At 46.8% G+C, this 26874-nt stretch overlaps 1 protein-coding gene across 1 annotated transcript in view; it reads left to right on the top strand.

Annotated features, from left to right (window-relative positions):
* Positions 1–26874, top strand: part of ARHGAP32 (Rho GTPase activating protein 32) — a 183308-nt gene that overhangs the window by 23363 nt on the left and 133071 nt on the right. Inside the window, 4 exon segments of the mRNA XM_027655496.1 lie at positions 5340–5448; positions 23447–23538; positions 24559–24600; positions 25014–25098. Coding sequence (XP_027511297.1) covers positions 5340–5448; positions 23447–23538; positions 24559–24600; positions 25014–25098 — 328 coding nt within the window.

The raw sequence follows: 26874 nt of genomic DNA, 5'->3' as shown, positions 1-26874 counted from the left end.
GGTCAAAGATTAAACACAATCCATTTAGCATTTGTTTATTTACGAGGTGGGCTAGAACTGACCTTTTACAGCTTCAAACTGACTGCAGAAATCTTGTTTTATATAATGCACGTGGCCATAATGTAATCGCGAGGGTGTTGACAAAGCTGGTTGGAAACATGGAAAATGAAATCCTCTCCCAGGTCAGCACTGCCAGCCTGCACTTCCCAGCTCCTGTTCCATTTTTCCTGGGGCTCTCGGGCTATCTCAGCTTTCCACATTGCGTGATTATTTTCCCCCTTTCCAATGTGTTAGTTTGAATTTCATGGACACAGAGTTTACTTGGAAAATTGGGTTGTGGGGAGGGGGGCATGTGCATTTTGGTTTTTTCCCATCTCCCTCCTGGCATTCCCTGGTTTTGTGTGTGTGTCTGTGGTGTTAGTTTGAGATCAGAAATGAAGATGTATCAGTGTTTCTCATGTGATTCCAACTTCTTACCCAAGCTTTGGGTCAAATCTCAGTTCTTATTTCCTTGGGATGAAAAGGGGCAGCTCATGACACATGAAGAGTTATCTTAATTCTGTTGTCATACGTTGTATGATGCTTTACAGCTTGATCAGTACATTTTAAACCCTCTAAACCAGAGTTTTCAAAGTATTTTTCTGTTGTTTCACTGTTGGATTGCAATTCTGAGCTGTGATTGATAGGAGTTGAATATTTATTACATTGGGAAGGATGGGATTCTCTACCCAGGCTGGGCTGGGTTGTTTTGGCCTTTTGTGCAAATTATTTGAGCAACATAAACACTGGTTTTTATCAGATAGTGTTTGGTTTTCAGTCTAGAGTGGTGTCAGCACAGGCCTTAATTAAATTGTGGCTTTTTGGGTAAAATTTATATATCTGGGAACACATCACTTTCTGTGGGGCTCTAAATCCTCCTGAATTGTTGGTTCTGTGGGGCAGAGCTGTGCTCTCACATCGCCAGAGCAATCTCCAGGCACAAGAAGAGTGTGATAGAAATAATAAATAAACTAATAAATCAGTTTTCCTCAGCTCTCACCTCTTAAATTGGGGTCAGAAAGAAACGCCATTGGTGGCAGAAGCAGTGAGGAAACTGCAATCCCTGATGTCCCACGAGGAGCACGACTTAAAATCACATTTGGCATTTAATTTAGGGAATACAGAGCCAGTGCAGAAGGGAGATGTGTCAGGCACACAATTAACTCTGATAGGAGGCTCTCAAACCACGGGGTACCTCAGGGAGTGATTTGTCACCACCTTCCCAGAGGGGATCTTTAATTGGTGTGTCATGACACCAAATCCATGACAATTGTGTTATTCTTGCTGCTGTGGGCCAGGGAACCCAAATAAGGGGAACAAAAGCTCCTGGAGGAATCCCACAATGTTTTAAAAAGTTCCATCTTTCCTCCTCCCTGTTAAAATTGAGGAGCTCTTTCCACAAACCCACTTTTTGTGATTCTTTCTCTCTTGTTCAGACAGAAGTGTGGAAATACATCAGATTGTGGATGTGGGACTCCTTCGAAGCCACAGGGAAAGTCCTTGTCTACTGGAAGTAGTATTTAATGTTTACAATATTATAAACAAGCAGTAATTGCAATGTCTGTGAACATCTATACAACAGTTATGGACAACTGTGGAGCTTATGGACATCTAGGTGAATATTCATTTACGTGATATAAAGTTTACATTTATTTAAGGTAAAGTTTGTTTAATCTAAAGCTCCTGTGCTGATCACTGGTAGGTGTTTCCTGCCTTGTGATACACACTCAGGGTGTGCAGGTAGGGCTCCATAAGGCACCAACAGGTTTCAATTCCTGATAAATAAACATGGAAATAAATGATGGGACCAGCTAATTGGATTTGAGATGGTGGAAAGGGACATCAGATATTTTCTTGATACAGTTGTGTCATGTACGAATGTAGGGGTTCTGACTAAATTAATCAACTTGACCTCCCAGAGAACTTCAAAGGGGGGTGTGAGAGGCGCTGGGCCTCTTGTGAAATGTGCTGCAAACATTTGTTCTGGTACATTTGGTTCTCAATTTACAATGAGGAAGGTTCATTCATCTGCAGAGACATTGCTTAATGGCCTCCATGCAGCCAGAACCTTTATTAATCTCACATTTCATGGGAAGGGCAGAGCTGCTGAGTGCTGGAAGAAGTGGCATTTTAACTAAACTGGTGTTTGTGTTCTGATGGCCAGGGTTACATTTCATCCTGACTTCTCACTCATCTCCAACTCCCCTGGAATACCCAAAGGTGGCTGTTACAGAGCAGCTTCTTCAGCTTGGTTGGCCTTTAGTGCTGACAAGGTCCTTGTGTCAGTGTTTTGTGGAAGCGCTCCTTCATATTTTCCCTTCCCATGGAAGAGAATCCATGGCAGAAACAAGAGAGTTAGTCTTGTTACACTTGACACGTGTGGTGAATCAGACACGTGGATGTTGTGCTATTTATTTGCTTTGAAAATTAAAATAATGCCAAACATATGTAATGCATAAAGATGTGTGAAAATGGTTATGTCTCTGTACAATATTCCAAGCTTGGCCTGGGATGAGGGCAGGATTTTCCCAGTGGTAGGAAAACTTCCCCAGCTCTTGTTCTGAGCTTTACATGCCCAGGGGAAACAGTGTGAAAAGCAGAGTGTGTTGAGAAGCTGCTTTTTCTCCTCCTCTTCCCCCTTTCTGGCCCTTTTCCTGCCCCTGTTTCATTGCTGCAAGTGCACACAGGTTATATTCCTTCCTTCAGTTCACTGCTGGGGAGGGAAAAGCCACCAGACTTAATCCATAAAGGACTAATATTACCTGCAGCATCTGCAACCGTGCTTGGGCTGTGTCTCAGATGGCCTGGCATGAAATAATTCCCATTAAACATTAATCAGGGGGCACAGATGGGTGTCAAGTGCTTAGAACTGCAGCAGGGAGAGAATCTGCAGGATCATTTCCAATATTTTTGTGATGTGATGAAGTATTGAATGTCCAGCAGTAGTCGAATATTCTGGCAAATGCTCAAAGAATTGACTGTTTTAAAGGTGCAGTTTATTTCCAGTAAAAGTCCAGAACACCTTCCATAGGAAGAATAATGGGACCATTCCAGGATCTCAGTGGGAAGGGTTTGGGAAGAGTTAGTCATGGAGTTTTAGAGACATAAACAAGTTAAAGAAATAATGTGAGTAAATTTATTGTAATTGGTAAAAAGGACTGGGTGCTGTGACATCCATGTTCTGCAGGATGAGGGGACAGCCCTGAATGAGGGCCTGATTCCCAGGATTATTGGAAAATAGGACATATTATCCTCTGCACTCACCAGCACAGCCAACAGCACATTCCTGAGGAGAAATCCAGGGGGAATTGCCAGAAGCCTGAGAGACTGTGGAGTGAATCCATTTGTACTCTAGAAAGTGCTGATAAAGATGTAAATGCAATCTCATTATTTGCCAGTCTTTAAACTGAGACAGCATCTGAAAAGCTGATTGTTTGAACTGTGCTGTGGAAGGGGGCTCTGATCACATCACCCTCCCTTACCTTCCATCCCAGTGGAATTGCTGTGGGATAACTTGTTTAGAATCTTTAATACAGCTGCAATATGGCCAAATCCAAACATCTGGAAATCCTCAGGGAAGCCTTACTGAGCCTTTTCAAAATCATGAGGTTAATTAAAAAAAATAAGGATTTTTAAAATAAAATTTTAAATTATTATAAATTAATTTTGTTTGTTTGTTTGTTTATCTCTTGTTTTGGAGTGGCACAACCTGGTTTTCTCTGCAACCAGCAGGTTTCACCTTCTACTTTGAGTTAAAATAAGTGGTAAACTACTGAGGGTGTAAGAACCAGGCCAGATCTCCTCCTCTTGATACACAAAGAAGGAGAGATGGAGGGGCCTCCACTCTGAGCAACAAATGTTCAGGTTTTCAACCCCTAGATTATTTGAAGGCACGTTGCAAAGGTGCAGATCTCCAGTCTGAGGTGTCACTGCACCTCTGTGTTCCAGATCATGGTGTTTCCGTGCAGATTTTGTTCAGCTCTGCCCAGCTCTCATCATGGGGGTGTTTTTTGTGCCTCTGGAGGGGCATGGGATGGTTGTGCTGGGGAGGCCACACAAACCCCGGGAGCAGCATCACCCTCAGGGCTGTGAGTTTGGGCTTGGAGGCCCATTTTCCCTGGGCTGTTTTTTATTGGAGCAGGAATGTGATCACAAAGCTGTAAAATTCAGTGGGATATAATTCTGTAACCCAGCCCTGCCGTTACTGGGAGTGTTAATTACTCCATCCTTAACCCTCCTGTAGAGCACAAAGGAGAGTTAACTGCTTTGGCCCAGTGTCAAGCTGCATGTTGGGGTTTCAGAACTTCAAGTCTTGGATCTGAAGCAAAGGAGTTTTATGAACTGGCTTTCAGCAGTCGAGTGCTCTGTAAATCAGCAGAGTTAGAACCCAGCCCTGCTCTTCTGCCCATGGGTTTGCACAGCTGATTATCAGCATGGTTATATCTGAAGTAAATAAGTGGGGATCTATTAATGCAATAAAAGTCTGCCTGAATATCAGGTTTAATGAAACCAGGATGGGCAACACCAGGCTTTGAGCAGGGCTTTGGTGCCTCAGGTCTGAGCCATAATCTCTGCAAAGGCACATTTATATAAGCAGAAAGTGCAATATATATATATAGGGAGAGAGAGGCAGACAGAGAGACAGTGTGTGTGTGCTGTCATGTGGAGGGGTGGAGGAGCTTTCGTGAATTCTTTCTCAATTTTGATTTTGAGCCTCTGATCTCTGTGCAGGCTTGAAATATCCTTCACAGGGTATTTGAAAATTGGTCCCTTACCTGAAGAAGTTTCCTGTGCTCAGGTGAGGCTGATGGGAGGTGCTCACCCTTCAGATGAGATGGGGAAGGACTGTGAGGGTTGATGGCTCAGGCCGTGGGGTGTGAATTTAGGTTAAGATTTGGAAGCTGCTGCCCCATTTCAGGCAGAGCCTTCAGTGACAAGGAAGGAATCAGATGTGTGTGTTTGTTCTTCTAAGGCTCCTGGTGTTTGCTGGGCAATAGGAGCCATTTCCCTGAGTTGGACTGAAAATCTTCTGTGTTTTCTGTGTTGTGAGACTTGCAAATTGTGCAGTGATTAAACAAAATTATGCATTGATTGGTTGGGAAGTGTAGATTTCTCTCCATCAGATTTACACTCTTGTCCTGCTTGAGTGATGAGGAAGTCAGAGGAACTCAGAAGACACTGAGATTTCTGGGTGTACAAAAGCATTTTATATTGTCATGTAACTGAGCGGCTCAACAGGCAGGATGTGACATTCCTGAGGAATTGCCACTAAGTGTCCAACCTTCTGTCCTCCTTTGCAGAATGATGAAGTCCTCTGTCCATCCAGAAGAAGATGACTTTGTGCCAGAGCTGCAGAGGAGCATCCACCCCCGGGAGAGGCCGGACTGGGAGGAGACGCTCAGCGCGATGGTAAAACACCTCGGCTGTGCTTTATACTCATTATTGCCACTTCTGAGCACTCTTCTATCCCACTTACCCATTTACATTCCCAGAGTTTCAGCCTTTTAAATGGATTGCACAGTACTTTGAACAAGCCCCAAATGCTTCCCTTCCTCTGGCAGTGTGTCAGGGAGAGGGAAGCAACACACTCAGCTCCTCTGCCCTGTTAATACGAGCCCCAGAGCAGGGCTGGGAGCCAATTAAAAGGTCCAGAATGTCACAACGATTTTCAGTCTGCATTAACCTCTTTTTCAGCAAGACTCTGAGCATGAAGGCAGCTTCTTGTAAAAACATGCTCTTTGAAGCATGCAGCATTGTGAGAGAGTATGATTTTAGCAGAATGCTGGCTCAGTCCACAGGAATAAAGGCTCAGCCTGAGAGCAAATCTGCCGTCAGAGGGAGCAGAGCTGCAGCAGAGCAGACACAAAGGTGCTGTTCTGCTTACAGGCACTGGGCCCAGACAGCTGGATTACCTTAATATAGATGTTTTCTTCTTAAATGAGTGAGTAAAGTACCTGCAGTTCCACCTCCCCAACTCCCTCCAGCATTCACTGAGTTGGGAAGGTTGGATGTTACTTCACTGGCGGCCAAACAGGGCAATCAGATCAGGTGTTTTGGGAGGTTCACTCACCTCACAGAAGCTTGACCTGCCTTCTGTCAGCACAGGAGTGTTGTGTCTTGCTTGTTATTTTCAGATTTTCCAAATTGCCTCATTGGCAGACTAAGCTGGAGAGGGAATTGCCATCTGGGACAGAGCTCGGATGGGGGAAGGTGTGACTATTCCAGGACAGCAGTGGTGCCCCCGAGGGTCAGTCTTGGCTAAGATCACTTACTGGGAAGAGCCCCTAGTGACAATTTTCCCCTGTGTTAGGTCTGGCTTCAGCCTGGAAAAGCCATCTGCTCCCTGCTCCTGGAATGCCAACAGCAGGAGAGACACAATGGATGTGTCTGTGCTGCAGGACAGTCAGATCCACCTGATGTCTGGGGTTCATCCCAGTGGGTTATTTAATGTTTAAAGCACTGTCAGTACCTGGCTGGGTTGTGTGGAGTGGGTTTTGGATGAGCTGTTCTTTGTGCAACATTGAGAAAAGGGGGGGATAATGAACTCCCTGAGAACCAGGGATTCTTTGAACAGAGGCACAAAGATAAGTCCTGTGGTTTACTCTTTTAAAAACGTCATCAAACCATATATAATACAATGGTAATATTTTGCTCCAAAATTTATTTTCAAGCCATAAAAAGCAACCCAAAGCATAGACTTCACCAGTGGTTTTGTCTCTGGTGTCTCTGTGCTTGTGGCTCTGCTTGACTCCTTGGTTATCCACTGTTAATGTTCATTGAATTCCAGACTGGCTTCCGTTGGGAGGGACCTTGAAGATCACCTCATTCCACCCCCTGCCAAGGGCAGGGACACCTTCCACTAGCCCAGGTTGCTCCGAGCCCCATCCAACCTGGCCTTGGACACTTCCAGGGATCCAGGGGCAGCCACAGCTTCTCTGGGCAACCTGTGCCAGGGCCTCCCCACCCTCACAGCCAACAGTTCCTTCCCAATATCCCATCTCTCCCTGCCCTCTGGCAGAGGGAAGCCACTCCCCCTTGTCCTGTCCCTCCATCATTTGTCCCCAGTCTCTCTCCAGCTCTCCTGGAGCTCCTTTAGGCCCTGGCAGGGGCTCTCAGGTCTCCCTAGAGCCTTCTGTTCTCCAGGTGAACCCCCCCAGCTCTCCCAGCCTGTCAGTTTTGAATTTCTGCAGTATTTCACTTCCTGTTTTTTTCCCCTCCTGTGTGGATGTGTTTCCTTCCCCCACCTTGGCCAGCAGTGCTCTGTGCCTGCAGTGTGGGAGCCCTGTCTGTGCTGATCAGTGCAGCGCAGGCAGCAGCTGCTCCGACCCCCTGGGGCCAGGAGTGTGCTGGGAGTCACCCCGTGCCATCTCTGTGCTGTCTGCAACCCCCAGGGTGTCTCAGAGCCATCAGGCTGTAATTCAGTGTCCCCACCTGTGACACAAGTTACCTGGCACATCTCATTTGCTGTTGTTTTGTGTCTCATTGTTGATTTACAGTGAAGGGAACCTTCCCCTGTTGGAGCTTGTTGTGCTCATGGACACTGTTCAGTGTTGGTTTTACACCTCACCCTGCACAGTGTTCCTCCCACAGTTCATTCACTATTCACTAATAGTCCTGATTCACTAATTCCTAAGTATTCCACAGTAGTGGAATATTCTTTTATAGCCTATCTGTCCTATATCTGTTATATCCTAACTATGACACAATAGTTAGTTCCACTAACTATTGGTGAATTAGGACTATTGTGGAATAGTTAGTGGAACTAACTATTCCACAATAGTCCTAATTCACCAATTGTCCTATTAATTCACAATTTAGAACATGTTCTCTCACACAGCTCAGTGACAGTAGTAGCAAAACTGAACAGTCCACTATGGAAAAGAGATTTCGAGGGTGATAAACAGGAAAACTCCCATCTTGCAGCACAGTGGTTTGGTGTGATGAAAGACAGTGTGAAGCCACTGATCCTATATTTGTAATGCCTTGGATTTGTGCTCACAGGGTTATTTTGACCTCAGGGTCCTGTGAAAGCAGTGTAGATATGGAGAAAATCCTCACTTGCTCATATTTACTGTGCTGAGTGAATCACATTTGCACTTTCAACCTCTGCCCTTTGTCCAGCCAGAGGTAATATTTAGCTGTAAATATTTGCAGGACCTTATTCAACACTGTCACTGTTCTCTGCTTAACCAGCACATCTTCAATATTCTACCTTTTCCCTGATCATTTTAAACCTGAGATTTTCCCCCTCCCTCCATTCCTTCACTTCATATTTTTAGCAGCTTCTGATTTAACCTTGTCCCAGAGGATGCTCCTTCCATGGGTTGTGACCATCTTACAGCGCCACAATATGTGGAATTCTTGGTTAGTGGTTGTTGAAATTGCAGATTTCAGGTTTTGGTGGTGCGTGAAGTTCCAGCCCCTGGGGAATGGAGGGTTGGAGAAGTTGTTTTCTCCCCTCCATCGCTTCCCCTGGCAGACCTGGAGCCCTGGTGGGCTTTGGCACCTCACATGAATGTCACCTCTGCCAGGTGAGCCAGCACTGGGACAAGTGACACTGGGAGAGCTTGGCAGGTCCTGGCACAAGTGATGCTTCTTCCCCTGTCTCCTGACCTTTGCCTTTGTACCTGCTTTTGTACTTTGGGAAAAGGCCATTTTTTACTCACAGTTACATGAACATACTCAAGTCATCCCTACTCTTCCTTCCCCTCTTATCCACAATATTTTTCAAAGTGCTTATTATTAATTGATGTGAGTGCTTTGTTTTGAGAGCTTTTTCTTAACAAGAAATAAATTGAAGGTCTTTCTAAATGCATGGAGGTTGAATGACCCCTGTACTGTAAATAAAAGTGACAGAAACTCTATTTTTAATATTTCTGTCATTGCCAGTTCATTCTAGGCACCCGAGCTTTGGTCCTTTGTTGGATGCTACTTTTACCATGTTCTTTATGCTCATTATTTGTATTTTCACCTGCTTCTTAAAACTGCTTGTTTGGTGTTTGTGGTTTAGCAGGAAGACAAGGGATTTTGTGTTGGAGACCTGTTTTGTTTAGGGAGAATCCCAGAATCCCAAAATGGTTTGGGTCAGAAGGGACCTTAAAGCCCATCCAGTGCCACCCCTGCCATGGGCAGGGACATCTTCCACTGTCCCAGGTTGCTCCAAGCCCTATCCAACCTGGCCTTGGACACTTCCAGGGATGGGACATCCCTTCTTTGGTATTTCTGGTGGTTCTTGACTCCCCGGAGTGGTGGATCCAGTGCTGTAGGAGTTGAGGTTCAGGCTGGAGGAGCAGCAGCTCTGGCTGGACAGAGCTCCCAGGACTGGGGGATGAGGTGGCTGCTCCTCAGGGACTGCTGTGGTTTGTATTCCCCCTCAACTCATGGCTGTATTTTCAGAGCTTAGACAGATATTAGACACGTTTTTGTGGCTGTCTCAGCCCCCAGTTCCCTGTGTGCTGCCGTGTCCTGCTGGGTGACCTTCCCACAGCCCAGGTTTTCCTGCTCTGCTCCACTTCAGAATGTGCAGTTGGTGATAGGGACTTTCTTTGTAGAACACTTGTGGGTTCTGGGGCTGAAAAGCCATGTGTGAGCCAAGTCAAACTGCAGGATATGGATTTTCTAACATTTCTCTGAGACAATAATGTTATTTTAAAGGAAAGGGATCTCTTCTCCTTGTCAGGCCCTGCCAAGAGCTCTGTTTCTACCTTACAAGAAATGAGGTTGTGAAAGTGCCTTTTTGTGATATTTTTCTCAGGAGCCTACAAACAGCTGTCCTCAGCCTGCATTAATTAGCAGCAATTGGTATTTGTACTCAGTATTCCCTTTAGCATATGGCAGTGACCTCCTGAGTCACTCCCATCACCTCTTCACCAGGTCAGTAAGTTGGGGTGTTCAAAAGCAGTGAGCCAACAGCTCTGCCCCAGCAGCTGCTGTGCTCAGGGACACCTCTATCCCCACTGCCTTTGTCTTCCACTTGTCTACATTTTGTGGAGAAGTGGATTGAAACAGTGAGACAAGTGCAAAAATCTTGATTTATACCCCCCATTGAAATTGTGCTGTCACAGAAAGGTGCCCCTGCAGCTGGGTTAACCTGGCACTGCAGATGGCACTCACTCCAAGACAGAAATAGTTTCTTTCCTGTATATATCTGTATCTATATATGTATCTGCTCTTTTGAGGCCCCACCTGCAGTGGTCTGTCCAGCTCGGGGGTCCCAGCATAAGAAGGACCTGGAGCTGCTGGAGCGAGTCCGGAGGAGGCTCCGGAGATGCTCCAGGGCTGGAGTCCCTCTGCTCTGAAGCCAGGCTGGGAGATCTGGGGGGGTTCACCTGGAGAACAGAAGGCTCCAGGGAGACCTGAGAGCCCCTGCCAGGGCCTAAAGGGGCTCCAGGAGAGCTGGAGAGGGACTGGGGACAAGGGATGGAGGGACAGGACAAGGGGGAATGGCTTCCCACTGCCAGGGGGCAGGGATAGATGGGATATTGGGAAAGAATTGTTGGCTGTGAGGGTGGGGAGGCCCTGGCACAGGTTGCCCAGAGAAGCTGTGGCTGCCCCTGGATCCCTGGAAGTGTCCAAGGCCAGGCTGGACAGGGCTTGGAGCAGCCTGGGCTAGTGGAAGGTGTCCCTGCCCATGGTGGGGGGTGGGACTGGATGGGCTTTAAGGTCCTTTCAACCCAAACCACTCTGGGATTCAGTGATTCTCTGTGTGCTTCTGAGAAAGTCCCTTTTTCCTGCAGTGTCTACCACTTCTTTCAGCTTCGGAAACTTTCAAAATCTGAGTCCCTGAAACCGTGGCAGGGTTATTTCCCACCCTGGTGCCCCCCTGGATGGTATTTTATGGGGTCTGGAAGTTCCATTGTCCATAACAGGGTTATCAGATGAAGGCTGTAGTATCCTCAGGTGTTACCAGTTTATAACCAGGTTGCCTAGGAAAGGTGAACCTCCAAACTACAGATGGAAAATCCTCCTGAATCCTTGAATTTGACAAATGCCTAAGCGTTCAAGGAGGCAGTTTGTACACTACATCCTTTGGGGCTTATGCTGGTGGAATTTTCTTAGGAAAAACAAAAGCCTATAAATATTTTAGAAAGGCAGAAGGGTTAAAGCCTGTCCTCTGAAGTCCCTGGAATAATCTGAGTTCTTATATCAGGTTGGAAGGGTTCTGAGCTCTGTAGTATTTTCAGCATTTGGTAGGGTAAGGTAGCACATCTGGTGGAGGTAATAAAGGCTTTTAATGAGACCTCAATAAATCACTCTGTTAAATCTGGGACGTGAGTGAGGAGAAAACTATTTTTAAATGCAATTTATGAAAATGTGCAGAGATTAGTGCCTTGTAAGAGTTTAAAGGAAGATTTTGTGTCCCCAGTGCAGGGTTTGTTTCTTGTTCTTTGTGCAGCACTCAGCCAGTGCTGCCCCAGGTCCTGATGCAAAAAGTAGAGTATGTGGGGTTTCTTTTATAATTACTGTTGGTTGATTGGTTGGGTCTTAGTTTACAGAACAACATGCATGTTTCTCATGCAGACTGATACAAATACTTCCAGGAGCTGTGGCAAAATCTGAACAAAAAGGGAGCATGGTGAACCCACTTGCTTGGCCCTGTCAGCTGTAGTGGTTTATTGAAATGATCTGATTTCTGATTTCAGCAGATGAGAGATGTAGTTCTAATACCCTTAAATATGTTAAAATTGACATTTTGATTTTTTTATTCCTATGGCTTTACAGCTCTTCGTGCTTTGTATGTGTGGCAACCACAGCTGGAATTTTACAGCTGCCTTTGTGCTTGCGAGCTCTTAAGCCACTGTGGCAGTTTTGTCAGACTGATCCTAAATTCAGGTGGGTTCTACACCACAGACTCCTTTGGGAAAAAGATGCTTTTGAGCTCTGAATGCCCACCTGGCAAGTTCTTCTTAAGAGTCCCAAGCTTTAAGCTCTCAAGTACAAGGGAAAGTTTTAGGAGATAGAAAGCTGGAATTCTGGTTTTTGAAGGACTTGGACAATTCAGTAGGAATGGACTTCAGAATCGTGGAATATCCTGAGTTAAAAGAGACCCACAGAGATCATCAAAGTCCAACTCCTGGCCCTGCACAGACACCCCAGCAATGCCACCCTGCTCCCGAGAGCGTTGTCCAAACGCTCCTAGAGCTCTGGCAGGGTTGGATACTGCTTTTAGATATTCTCCCCTAAATACTCCAGCATTTGGCCTCTGGCTCTGAGTGCTGGGGGTCATTGCCTTTGTTAAATGCTGTGGAAAACGTTCCCTGACAGTTTGGAGGTGGGTTTTGTGCTGATGAAAGTTCTCAGGGTTTTTCACTTGCCTGGATCAGTGGGTCAGGATTGTGTTAATGTTGCAGAACCTGCAGTGTGTTTTCTCTGTCCAGCACTTGGCAGCATTTTAATGTGGTTTTTTTCAGCTTTGGCTGCATGGCAGGAAGGTACCAGAGATAAGGATGGGACAGAAATGGGATTTCAGGTGGTGTGTTGAAGTGACACAAACGTTATGGGACAGTGCAGGGCACCAGGCATGGGGCTGCAATAATATTTTGGTCAGAGCGGTTGTGTCTGGCACTGCACCAGTAACCTATATTTCCTTTGCAAGCCACAGAACTTGTTTTCCTGCTCTTATTGCATGAGTCCAGTATTTTTTCCCCTTGTTTAACTTTTGGCAAAGGTTTGTGTTGCTGTGTGTGGCTCTGTCTCTCCCTCTTGGTTAGAAAGCCCTTTTTATTCCCCAGCCTCACTCTCAGCACGGAGCTTGTCCCTGAGAATCTTTGGAAACTGGGACAATCACTTGGCACGTTGGCTTCCATTTGGGTTTGCCAATTAAATAAGTTCAATTAAAGCAGAATGGATACCGTATTTTTGGCAGGAAGTGTTAATTCATAGCAATAATTTCATTTCCATACGCAGTGCTATGGCAGCAGTAGTTTCTGGGTACGTTTACTGGTCTCGAAGTGGGTGAACTCTTGCAGTGTTGAGACAGGAGGCAAACATTATATTTGCTAAATATTTGTTTGAAAGTCTGTTTACATGCAACATTTAGGAAAGAGGAGATGATTCAGAATTTGCTAATGCTGGAGCAGTAAGGTTTGTTCCTCCCTAGCATCACCAGTTTTAATGCACCCTCCAGGTTACTGACTTTACTGAGCCCTGGATCAGGATTCCACTACCACGACCCTCCTCCTCTCTCCTCCCACCCTATTCCAAAGCTGATCTCTTTCTACGTGTGTTTTGTTGTCATAATATAAGAAATGTTACATTTGTTCGAAATGTACTTATTTGGGAGATAAAACTTGTAAGTTCTTTGTCAATCACTTTTCTCTGGTCCCAGCTGCTTAAAAATAAGGTGGAACATCTAGGAAAGGAATGTGGTTTATAAGTGGTTGTTTTTATTTGGGTTATTTGTTTTAAAGTCAGTGCTCATGGCTTCTTAGTTACCCTAATGCAGGAAAAAGATGGACCAGGTTTTGAAAGGTTATCAATAGTTTGCTCATCAATAGTTTGCTCATCTGTCCCCTTCCATTCCTCACCCCCAAGTTAACCCCAAGAGACAAACAAAACATGTCAGACTTTGTCTTGCTGAAGGTTGTAGGCATTAATTTTTTTGCCATGATTCAGCCTTCTTAATTACAAGGTGATGAATTATTCCCTGAAGACATTGGTAATCTTTAGTCTGACTTTTTTATTTAAATCATTCCTTACAGTTCTGCTTTGCTGCCCCAGAAATGGTCACTGCTGTGCTGGGTGGGTCTGTGTGATGGTCTCTGGTATTTGATCAAATCTCCTGGTTGCCAGGGCACAGATGAATCACAGAATCCCAAAATAGTTTGGGTTGGAAGGGACCTTAAAGCTCATCCAGTCCCACCCCCTGCCATGGGCAGGGACACCTTCCACCAGCCCAGGTTGCTCCAAGCCCCATCCAATCTGGCCTTGGACACTTCCAGGGATGGGGCAGCCACAGCTTCTCTGGGCAACCTGTGCCAGGGCCTCCCCCCCCTCACCAATTCCAACAGCAAATCCCAGTGTTCTTGCACTGATATTCTCAACACTTCATCTTTGCTTTAGGGTTGGTCCATGCAGATTTGTGGGATGCTGGGGGCTTTTCCCATGGAGTGGGGCTGTAACTGGTTTCTCTCCCTGGAAGGTGTCTGTCCATGTGGGTAATTGGCCTCAGCCAGCTCAGGATCCATAGGATTATGTCTGCAACCTGCTGATGTGGGGTTGGGGGACCTTCTGAGGAGACACCAGAGTTTCTGTGCTCAGTTAGAGCTGAAAATCCCAGTTTGCTGTAACATAAGCACCTTCACCCCCTCTGTCCCCCACGGGGGCCTGGGTGGGGGCTCCTCTGCACTCGGGGCACTCCAGGCTTCCCTGGGGCAGAAATCTGCTGCCAGGGTCTGCCCAGTCCTTCCTCCCCACTGCCCACGTTCAGAGACCTCAGGACAGGTGGGGGAGGTTCTGGGATGAAGAGTTGGGAAGGGAATCACTGAACTAATCTCATTTAGGGCTACCCTAAACTGTCCCAAAGGAAACTCAGCTTCCCTCTTTTTTGTGAGTCTGGATTGTTTCAGGGACTTGTGCTGTACCCACAGCTGCAGCTGCAATGCGAGGAGGCAGGGGACAGTACCCTGGGGCTGAAGGACTGGGGTGGGAGTTTGAAACGTTGGCTTTACCTCTGCAAGCCGGGCTATCACCAAACTGTGCCCTCAGGCCAACAGTGCTCCTGAAGAGCCTCTGCTTCAGAGGGTGTAAAAGAAGTTTTAGTGTCTTCTGCATGTTCTTGATTTGCTCTGTGACTTCTACTGCAAACAAATATTCTCTGCCTGAAAACACCTGAAGCTGCTCTTTGGTGTGGATGCAGAAATGAAGGTTGTGACTGTTGCCTCTTGCTGTGTGGCACAACATTTGCCCTGTGTTGGTTTGTGCCTCCCTGGCTACCTGGGGCTGGTCTGGGCTGTTCCAGGTGCATCCCTGTGTAGGAGAGGCTTCTTAATTTGAGGGGTTTTTCCCCTGTGCATGTGTTTTTGTGTTTATATCTCAGTCTCTGTGTTTTTCCATAAATATTGACCTTTAGGGAAAAAAATTATCTCTAATTTTTAGCTACTAATTTTATAAATGTAAGAAAACATCCTTGGAGAATGGAGTTCTCACCCTCAGTTTCTACAGAGTTCACATTCCTGAGGATGTGGAGAATAGGTCATCATGGAATCCCAGGATGGTTTGGGTTGGAAAGGACCTTAAACCCATCCAATACCACCCCTGCCATGGGCAGGGACACCTCCCACTAGCCCAGGTTGCTCCGAGCCCCATCCAACCTGGCCTTGGACACTTCCAGGGATCCAGGGGCAGCCACAGCTTCTCTGGGCAACCTGTGCCAGGGCCTCCCCACCCTCACAGGGAAGAATTCCTTCCCAATATGCCATCTATCCCTGCCCTCTGGCAGTGGGAAGCCATTCCCCCTTGTCCTGTCCCTCCATCCCTTGTCCCCAGTCCCTCTCCAGCTCTCCTGGAGCTCCTTTAGGCCCTGGCAGGGGCTCTCAGGTCTCCCTGGAGCCTTCTGTTCTCCAGGTGAAACCCCTCAGATCTCCCAGCCTGGCTCCAGAGCAGAGAGGCTCCAGCTCTGGAGCATCTCTGTGGTCATTATTCCTCAGTGTCCTGCTCTGACCCACCTGAATGACACCAGGTCATTTCTGGGGAGTGCTGTCCCCTCAGATGTGCCAGCTGTGGGAAGGTGGCTGTGGGGAATCCTGCCCAGCCAGGTGTGAGATCCCAGGCCAGGCTTTCCCCAGAACCCTTGGACAGAGTTACTGAAGTGACTCTTTCGTTGTGTTGCTCAGAAGTTTCTGGCATGTTCCTCCTGTGACTGTGTTGTTTATGGGTTTGTCAGTGAGTTTGTCAGATCCCAGATTTGTGCTCATGCCATTGGACACAACTCTTTTCTAGAAACCAAACCTTAGCCCACAGAAATATAAATTCCTGTTAGTTGTCCTGACTCAGACTCTGGGGTTAAATACCAGGCTACTGGTTTTTCCACATTCCCCATCTTTCTTCTGCTGCACTGGGAGAACTCTGGAGTTTGCTAAGAGGATTTATCCCTATAACATAACCCCATATTGTTATTTGCATAATCACTGCTGTGACCAGGGACTTACAGGAGTGGGATTTGCTCCTTTGAGGCTGAATCCATCCCTGTCAGTTTTTGTGTGATGAGAAATTGCTTTCTACCATAACAACCCAAAGCTCCACTTGTCCTTTTATACCCAAGCTTTTTTAGCATCCCTCCTCCCTCTGGGCAGCAGCAGACTGTAGAATGAAACAGAGGCTGGGATTTTGGGGGGCTTTTTTTTTTTACTAACAAGAAACTGGAATCAAAGTATTGTGCTCATTGGTTGTTGTATTTTCTAGGGCTTTTCTCTCCAATTTCTTTTGTAGGCTGTGCAGAAGAAGGGCTTTAACCCTGGCTGCCTTTCCCACGCATACTGTATGTGGGATTTTTGTTCTTAAATAAAGTACATTCCTGAGCCAGTGTGCCTTTGTGTGAGGCTTGTACTGTACCCTGCAGCTCCTGGGCTCAGAGCCTTGGGAATGGTAATCAGGCTTCACTGTAGGAATGGCAGATCCCAACTTAAAGCTGTCAGGAGTTACCCTGCTTATGCTGACCTCAGAACCAACCATTCAGCTGGGCTTGGTGCATCTCTAAAACTATTGATTCTGTGAAAATCCAAATGGGGGACTGTTTTGCTGGAAATAATTTGGGGCCATTGGATTTATGTGCAGAGAATCAGTTAAAGGCCGTGTGTCTCTTACAGCCTCATGTGGGAAATCTTGTCCTGACGTAAAATGAACCTGCTGTGCAGAGGTGAATCTTGGTCACAGGGACAGTGACAGTGCCAAAGTGGGTCCTCAGAGCTGCCAAGCTGCTTATTCTGTGTCTGGGATTCCACTTCAGTTGTTTTATGTGGGAGCTGGAGGTGGTTTTATCCACATATCCATGAGCTGGAGAACTTTATTTGAAAACACAGTAGATGAATAGTTAAGAATTTATTCATTCCAGACTGATCCTTTAAACTATGGTAAATGGATGCCCTGGACCAACTCCTTTAAGTCTCAGGAATGAGAGGTTGCCTTGATTTGCCAGCTCATGGCAATGATTAAAAGTGGGGTTTTTTGTTTTTCTTATTTCCCCTCCCTTTTGGAGGGGAAAGATGCACATCCTGTGTGGTCCTTTGATAGGGAAGAATTCCCTGTTAACCATCAATAAGTACTGCCTAGAACAATTCAGCATTGACAGAGAACATGGAAAATGTAATTAAAACTTCTAAACTCAACAAATGGAGCACATTCCAGTGTGTTCTTTGTTGAGTGCAGGTTTCTGAGCCAAGGGTTCAGACTGGGCATTGCCAGTGCTCAGATTTCCTTCCTGGGAGCACTTGACGTGTTTGCAGTGGCTTTCCTCTGTCCCATTTCTCAGCTGCCGTGAGGTTTTAGAGGCATCTCTGGCTGTTTCCCCACACTGCACAGTCCCCAAACTGAGAGCTGCATTAAGAAGTCAGTCTTGGGTGTGATTCCTGGAGCCCTGGAGCTCTGCTCCAGACCCGCCCCTGCACCAGAGTGGATGGGACTTGTGTCCTCACATCAGGGATGGAGACACTGGCACCAAGCAGGGACTTCAGTTTGAAAAACATGTACAATTTGAAAGGTTTCTCATCCTGAAAAACGTGTTTGAGCCTTTCTGTTGGATCTCAGAGCTGTTCCTTATCTGGGTGGTTATGGAATGTGCCCGTGCTGCGCTCTGGTGATGAGAACATGAACAGCACTGAACATCACACGGTCCCAGAAGGATTTGGGTTGGAAGGGACCTTAAAGCTCATTTAATTCCACCCTTCCACTAGACCAGGTTGCTCCAACCTGGTCTTGAACTCTTCCAGGGATAGGGCAGCCACAGCTCCTCTGGGCAATTAAGAAATGCAGAATTGGAGGGGGATATTTAATATGATTTTTTATATCTTTGGTAAAGCTGCTGTGGTATAATGAGCACATATTTTTGTTTAAATGACATTCTCAGACCTGGGTACCTAAACCAGGTGCAATTCTTCATTTTAAATGTGTCCAAATATCTCTGAAAAGTGCAACTGCAATGTGTTAATGTCACACAGACATGGTGTTTGAAAATACTTAGGCAATTCATTGGCTTCCATGAAATGAATCCATGGAAAGTGGTAACGTGAAGAACTTGGAAATACTTGCATTTCTATCATGCTGCCCCTGTACATCCATTCCCATCCATTTCTGCTGTTCAGGATACTGACCCAGGTGGAGCCTTGCTGTGCTTGGCACATCTTAATCCTTTTAGGGATGAATGCTGCAGAACTGGGACCTTTCCTCTGGAGTTATTTGGAGCAACCTGGACATGGTGACTTTTGGTTTAGTAAAGCATTTTTCCTTTCCTTCCTTGACTTATTTATTGTGAAGGACCAGGATAGTTGTAGCAACATCTAAAGAGCAGAGAGAGCTTTCTCTGCCTATAGTGTTTTGGAGGCTGGGGAGCACGAACCTGAGATGGACCAAAGTTCTTCCTTCATTGTGAACTCCTGAAGATGAACTCCTGAAGAGTTATGGGTGGTTTAGTTTTTCCCTCTCTTTTTATTTTTTCCCTCCAAGAAAATGAAGGGGAAATGAAGATGATGTAAAGGAAAGACTGTCATGGAAACGGAGCAGCATTTGGAAGCAGCTCTCTGTTTTTAGAAACAAGGCCATGTGCTGAAAGAACCCAGAGCAATCTGGTCCCTCCAAACCGGTGTTGGTGAGAGACTGACAGTAGGAAGAGTTAGTGCCTGTCTAATAGCTACTCTCGGATTAAATTCCCACCTGCAGAAATCCCACCTGGATTCAGTGTCCTGGGTCCATCCTGACCTGCTGAGTCTTGTGTCCTACCTGTGGTACCTCCTCAGGGCTCTTTCTGCAGTGTTGTGGAAAGCCAGTTATGGGATTACTGGTGGGATTCCATGTATTCCATGACATTACATGTAGGATTCCAGGTTTCTTGTGCATCCCAGTGTAAGCTCTTGGCAGCAGAAGGAGGGCTGTGGACTCTGCATTGCTTCGATATTCTCCCCTGTTGAGGATCCCAAGGTGGAAACTCCATCCCCTCGTGTTCACTGGGCTGTTGTCTTCGGTGTTCCACGTATTTTCAGGTTGTGTTATGTCTCAGGATGTGAGGGAGACGGGTTGACATGTTTTCTGATAAATGCAAGAAGACTTTTTAGAAGAAAATCCTTTCATATTATGCAGCGGAATTGGTGGATATAAATTATTTATGACTCGGGTTTTGTGTGCTGGAGAGCACAAAGCTGAAGTTTCCCAAATCGTGGTTATAAATAAAAGGACCAGAAATTTCAAGTGCTTAAAGCTGATCATGCTGATCTGGAAGAGCTCCTGGATTCTACTCCTGGGTTCCCTGGGAGTTTGGCAGTGACACTTGGACATCTCCAGGAAAGGGAACAGAGCTGGGGAAGGGTCTGGAGCAGCAGGAGCAGCTGAGGGAGCTGGGGGGGCTCAGCCTGGAGAAAAGGAGGCTCAGGGGGGACCTTCTGGCTCTGCAACTGCCTGACAGGAGGGGGGAGCTGAGGGGAGTCGGGCTCTGCTCCCAGGGAACAAGGGACAGGACGAGAGGGAACGGCCTCAAGTTGCAACAGGGGAGGTTTAGTTTGGATATTGGGAACATCTCTTCACTGAAAGGGTGGGTAAGCATTGGAACAGCCTGCCCAGGGCAGTGGTGGAGTCACCATCTCTGGAAGTGTTGAAAAAATATCTGGATATGGTACTTGAGGCCATGGTTTGGTGACCAAGGTGGTGGTGCTGGTTGATGGTTGGACTTGATCCTAAAGATGTTTCCCAACCTGAACAGTTCTGTGATTCTGGGGTCCATCAGAGACAGACAGAGAGCTGCTCTCCCAAAATGGCTTTAGAGCAGAGGATTTAGTGGGATACACCTGCCCCACAGGCCCTGCAGGGATCTGTGACAAAATACTGAAGTTCTCCAATATTGTCCTGCAAGGAGAGTCATTGGGGGGCTTTTGGTGGGAGAATTTCTTAGTTTGGGGGGGTTGGTAAAGTGGTGTCGCTCAAAACACTTCCCTGGAGAGGGGAGAGGCCTGAGGGTGCTGATAAATGAATTCCTTGCATTCTGGAGCCAGTCCTGGTTTGTTTACCAGGTTCCAGGTTGGTGCAGCAGTGACACTGAGCTGGGACAATGGGACTGAACAATTTGCATAAACAGATTTGCTCTGCAATTACCAGGTTTCCTCAGCACAGCCAGGCATGGAGAGCAGGCAAGGGAGAAGCCACTGATGATGCCAGGTAGCTTATTTTCAGATGCAAATAATCCAGCTGTTTCAAAATGATTTTTAAAATGAAATTACTGTGGCACAAAGCACAAAAGATGACAAATCTCATTTGGAGGGTTTTGTTTGTGTTTGTAGAGGAGAGTGACTTAGGGTGACATCTTGCATGCCAAGTTTGGGATCAAAATAGGTGCAAACTCGGGGTAAATAAAGTGTATTTTATGTAGCTATGTATCTTTGAATGGAAAGGAGCTGTGGTTATTTAGGAGTAATGGGGTTGCTAAAATTGCAGTAAGTTTCTATTTCGGTATCTGTCTCCTCAACCAGGTTTTTTTCTGCTGTTGGTGGTACCTCCTTGTAAAGATTTCAGCTTGCACAGGATCAGTTCTGCCCTTTCCCCTCAGCTATGAGCCTTGGAGAGCCTTGTTCTGCAGCACAGTCCAGAGAGCTCTGGTCTAATTGGGAAAGTTAATTAGTATATTAATTACTGCATCTCATTGTCCAGTTAAATGGACAATAAGACTGCTGGAAAGGGGACAGGCAGAGATCTCCTTCCAGCACGCTTTGGACAGATCTCAGCTGGGAAGAAGAGGATAACACAAGTTTTTCCAAGAGAGCTGCTGGCATTTGGGGCTCTGGGGGTGTGAGCTGTGCCCACACTGTTTGAGTCACATCCAGAGTAGTCTGTGCCCACTGCTGCACACTGGCTCAAAGCCCACGTTTTCTGTCAGATTGTTTATCTATTTTTATATCCCACCAGCTCCTACTGCTGATGGAGGAGAAAAACTATTTTTCTTCCTACAGAAATTCTGTTCCTTTAGAAAAATTAAGCAAGCACATCCAGCTTTGCCTTAAAGCAGCTTATGGGAATGGCACATTTATTCCTGTAATTAGTTATTTTCTGATGTAAAAGACCTGAAGGTTTATTAAATTGGTGATCCTCTTAATGCTAAAATTCACAATGAGACTCTCAAGTGTCCTATTACATCCTGAAGTAATTGTGTGCTCAGTAGGAGTCAGGCAGCCCAGGACAGGTTTATTTAAGGGAATAAATATTGTCCCTGTTTTCGTTTGGTGAGGGTCATCTTGGAGTCCCCGTGTCAAGGGAGAAATGGTTGCTCCTGCAGCCTGGTTGATTTTGTGCAGAGGAGGCCACCAGGATGATTTAAAAGGATGGAGCAGCCCTGCTGTGCAGAACGGCTGAGAAAATTGAGATTGCTCAGCCTGGAGAAGAGAAGGCCCTGGGGTGACCTCATTGTGGCCTCCCAGTGCCTGAAGGAGCGACAGGAAAGGTGGAGAGAGACCACTGACAGGGGTCTGGAGTGCCAGGGCAAGGGGGAATGGCTTCCAACTGCCAGATGGCAGGGTTAGATGGGATATTGGGAAGGAATTCCTGGCTGTGAGGGTGTGGAGGCCCTGGCACAGGTTGCCCAGAGAAGCTGTGGCTGCCCCATCCCTGGAAGTGTCCAAGGCCAGGTTGGATGGGGCTTGGAGCAGCCTGGGCTGGTGGAAGGTGTCCCTGCCCATGGCAGGGGGTGGCACTGGATGAGCTTTAAGGTCCCTTCCCACCCAAACCATCCTGGGATTCCATGATCCTACTCCAGTTGTGTAGAGCAGGTGAACTGGACCCAAAGCCCCCGTATGTGTCTGGGGACTGTGACAGGACCCTCAGGAGATGAGGGGCTGTAGCTGTACCCTGAGCCTGCCGGGAGCTTGGGGATCAGTCCCTCCCTCTGCTGCTGTTGGGTGGGATTTACAGGCAGGGGATGGTTCTGACTGACCCACTGCAGCTCTTGTTGAGGAGGGGAAGCACAGGGACATTGGACCCATGGCAAGGGAAAATCGGAGCTTCCCCTGCTATTCATCCCACGAGAGGGCTGCCAGCTGGGATTGGGATGGGCCAGCTGGAAAGTTTTGAGGGTGAGGACCAATTGTTCCACATTTCCCACTGCATCATCCAGCTTTATTGTTACATGTGACAGCCTTGGGGCTGATCATCACTGCTCAGAGACCTTTGGGTGGAGCAGTGTGGATCTGCCATCACAGCAGTCATCCCTGTACTCCTGCCAGTAGAATGGATGAGATGGAATACCTTTTTATTCCAGGCCTGTAAGAGGAGGAATGCTGACATGTCTTTCTTCCTCTTCATGAGCACTCACTCTTTGGGATGTGATTCCTGGTTTGTAGTGCATTGTGTAAAGCAGAAAAAAGCTCATTCAACTGGTCTCACCCACATCACTGATGATCCATCTCCCCCAGTGTCAGGGACCATGTTTTTCTCCTCCTGCTCTGCGAAGTCTGTGCTGGTCTTGCTGTTTGGTCACTGCTCTCTCCATCAAAGCCTCTCTTGAACCCCTTCATTCCTCTGGAGCTCAGGGCTGGCATAGCAGGAGGAGCCCCTGCAGTGTTTCAGAGTCCCTGGGATGGAGAATCCAAGCCCAGCTGAGCTCATGGCTCAGGAAAGAGCAGCTGGAGGAAGGAGAGGATGGGAAAGTGTGACAGAACAGAAAGGAGGGAGTTTGGAGTTCTGGCCTCACTGAAGTAATTCAATTCCAGTGATTAAGGAGTTATAATATCATCATGCACTTAAACCAATAGCTTCAAACCTCTATTTTAAAAGGTCACCTCCCACACGAAAGCAGCTCTGGCATTAACTTGGTTTTCCACTGTGTGAGCTATCCAGCTGCTTCAGTGCCTCTGCACAGATGCCTGGAAAACCAGGTCCTTAATGAGGAGTCGGAGTGTGGAGTTTGGGAATGTCTGTTTGACTCCCACCTCTGAAAATCTGCCCTTTAAGAACCAGAAGCAGTAATGAATTAAACACTGGATTTCACAGTTATTGCTAAGAATTAGCAAGTCTCTGCAGCATGGGAGAGAGATCTTCACAGTCAGGATCATCCCATCCGAGATCCCAATCCTGAGGGTCAGTTTTCCGTGTTAAAAAGGCAGAAGCACAACTTTTAGCACATGTGGAGTTTGTCCTTCAGAACAGACAGGCTCCTGCTCAGCAGGGAGATGTCCAGAGCTTGCAGCCACACTTTAACCCCCTTTTTCCCTGTTTCCTGCAGGCCAGAGGAGCTGACATCCCTGAGATCCCGGGAGAGCTGCCGCTGCGCTCCTGCGGCAGCACCGCCAGCATGAAGGTGAAGAATGTCAAAAAGTAAGAGCACGTTTCTCTGATTTTCCTGTTCCAGGTTCACTATCCTGGGGTTCAGCTGTTGTGCTGCAATACAGGGAATTCAGCAGTGATTTTTCACAGTATCTTCAGCAGAGCAACCAAAATCTGTGTGAAACAAAATTCTGACTGATGTAATCCAAAAGTGGGGATGGGAGAGGCTCTGCTCTTCTCTCACCTGTTTCTGGCCACAGAAGCAAAGCTTGGTAGAGTTGTGAACCTCACTCTTACAGTGTTTTTAATTTTTCTGTGATTTCTTCCTGAAACTGGAAAAAAAACATAGAGAAGAAATTTGAAGAGAAGCCCAGGCAATGTGTAAATGAGATCATTTTCTCTGTCTCCCTATGCTCTGGAAAGCTAAACCAGGACAAGTGGGTGGCCTAGATATATTTTTCATTTGATATTTTTCCTCTTTTCCTTTCTTTTTGCATTCTTTGTATCTTCATTTGAATGGATTTTACCCAATTTTTCCTTTTAGGGGATATTTTTTTTTCTCTGATCCCCCAGGTTGGTTTTTTTCCTGTGGGTTTATACAATATTTCTCTCTCTGATTGTTTCCCAGAGACTGTAACCCAAGTTACTCTGCAGCTAAGGTTTTAAACCTGCAATAGGGATCAAAAATAATCAATATTACTTTGCTAAAAGTGCTGACTAGAGGCCCAGAACTCCCCAATATTGATCGATCTGTGCCTTCAGCTCTCCTCTTCTGGTGCTCTGCTGTGAGGGAAGCGGCTCTTTGTTCTGGTGCTGAGCAGCCAGATGCTCATCTCCCTTCCCACTTGTATTCCCGTGGGAAGAGAGAGCAAGATAATGACAATCTCATTGGCTCCCCCCCGAAATATCTATTGGAGTCTAGAATAGCTTCAGCAGAAGCAGGAGCATGTGCAGAGCCACAGGAGCTCCCTGGCAGCCTCCAGGGTAGCTGGAGACACTCGAGAATAATGATGCCTGACTTTTGGATTTGAAAGAGGCAAAGGATAAATAGAGTTTGTTCTGCACCCTCAGATACATCCCCCCGGGACTGATGGGCTGTGATGCCTTTCACAGGTAATTCTGCTTTCCTTGTGTCTCGTGTAAGGCTGTGGATGTGCATTTGTGGAGCTGCAGCTGCTTGTCCCTGCTCCGTGTCCCCAGGCTGCTGGTGTTGCTGGAATGCCACAGGGTTCTGTAGGGATGCAGCGGGCTCTGGTGGTGCTGGAATGTCACACAGTTCCCCAGGGATGCAATGGAAAAGCCACTTGGCACTGCACTTCTCCTCTCTCCCTCGGTTCCTTTCCCCACTGTTCTGGTGCATCACATCAACCCACCCCTCTGTTCCCTTGGCTGCAGGATGAGGAGGTTGTTATTTATCCTTCTGTTCCCTTGGCTTTGGGATGAGGAAGCTGTTGTGTTATCCCAGTGATTGTGTTTTGTGGCAGTGCTCTGCATCCCTCTCATGGTGTGCTCTTGGTGTGCTCCAGGTTATCCTTCACCAAGGGGCACTTCCCGAAGATGGCTGAGTGTGCACATTTCCACTACGAAAACGTGGATTTTGGCAACATACAGGTGAGTCCCACATTTCCTTTATACCCAAAACATCCTTGTGCTTAGCTGCCAACTGACCTGGTGTGGAGGAATAGAGGGGCCTGCCCTGAGTTTGGTGCCGAATGTTTAGTAAGAAGTCAAAGCAGTAGAGTCTTTCTTTGGAATTGCTTCCATGTGCTGGGCCAGAATCTGCTCTCGGCCACGTGGAGCTCTCCTTTGAGCTTGGAGATTTGGTTTTATTCCCACTGGATTTGACTGATGTCACTGTTTTAAGGCTTCATTAGACATTCCTTATTGAGTCATCTGCAATCACTGCATGTGCATTTTCAGTTTGTGTGTGTGTGTGTGTGATTAAACTGTTGCGTGAATGGACTGATGTAAATACAAATAAATCACATTTCTCTGCTCCCAGAGCTCTGCATTGTGCATTGCAGCAGCTGTGTCATCAAAATCCAAGGCAGTGGTGCAATTCTGGAAGTGTGCAGCTCTGCTCCTGCGTGATCCACCCCTCAGGAACACAGGCAGGAGCATTTTCCAGGAGCAGCACCAGGGAGGACTCAGACCCAGCAGCCACTGCTGGTTCTCACAAACAGGGCACATTTTGTTCTGCACTTAGAGAAGCAGAAATGCCTCCAGCATCTGCCAGCCTTGTAGGCAAAGAGAGGTTACAACCTTTTCATTTGTAAAACATTTCCTGTAATCCAGAGTGAATTATTTACAGCTTTTCCTGCTGTAGAACTTGACAGCTTTGCAGGCACAATTTGCAGCTGGTTTTTTTAACTCTGTAAAATTCCCACTGAGGAGGAGCTTGGTCCTGCTGAGGGCTGGGATGTGCTGCTCCTCACACCTCGTGGCCCTGAGCAGGTCAGGTCTGGGTGGGCCCTGCAGACACTGGGCAGAGCAGTCCCACCAAAAGCTGGACACAGAGGACACATCTCTGACAGGTCTGTGGGACAGGGGCTGCTGGGCAAACAGGAGCAGTCCCTGCAAACTCTGTTTATTTTCATTTTCTGTGTGTAGGAACAATGTGATCTACCTACGTCCCTGTTTTTTGTCTCCTGGTAATTTGCTGATTTGACACCACTAATTGTTCAGTCATTTGAGGGAGCAGGAATGAACACCTGGGGTGTTTTGCACCCTGTGCTCCTCTGAGTTCTCCTTTCCATCACTCAGGGATGTTCAGCACAGTGTGTGAGCTGGAGAGGGAGCACAACCTGTCCATGGCACTGGCATTTTTGACAAACAGTTTAATTCTTTCGTGGGTTTAAGCATTTCCTGGGATGTTTTCAGGATGGCAGGGAATACCTGTTGGGTTGATATGCTGAGATTTTTGTGCTTGTCAGAGGGAGAAGCAAAATCAGATAATACTTCCTTTCCCTACTTTCCTGCAGGATGTTCTGGTGGCAAGTTCTCCCAAACAGGAGGAGTCTGACCCTTGCTTTTGTGGTGTCACTGCTGCTCCTGCAGCTCCCCTGCTAATCATCCTGCTCAGTGATCCTCTGGCACAGCCAGACCAGCAACTATAACCAGAGGAGATCTGCCTGAAAAACAGCAACAGGGGAAGGATATAGCCCAGGAAGGAAAAATGGCATTGATTATTGAGCTGGATTATTGGTTATCTCAGCCCCTGAGCTGTCTCCTCTCTGTGTCTGTGCTGTAGTTCCAGGAGGACAGTGGCTGATGGCAGCATGGGAAGCACTGTCATAAAACTGAGACTGTGTGTGTTGAGAGGTCAGTTCTCTGTTCCCACCACATCATCCTCTGCAAAACCCTACATTTTTAACTATTTGTGCTCCT

Source organism: Corapipo altera, unplaced genomic scaffold, assembly GCF_003945725.1.
Source record: "Corapipo altera isolate COAL_440 unplaced genomic scaffold, ASM394572v1 71, whole genome shotgun sequence".
NCBI lineage: Eukaryota > Metazoa > Chordata > Aves > Passeriformes > Pipridae > Corapipo > Corapipo altera.
Note: the sequence above shows the minus strand (reverse complement) of the source record. Positions and strands in the feature narration are given on the sequence as shown.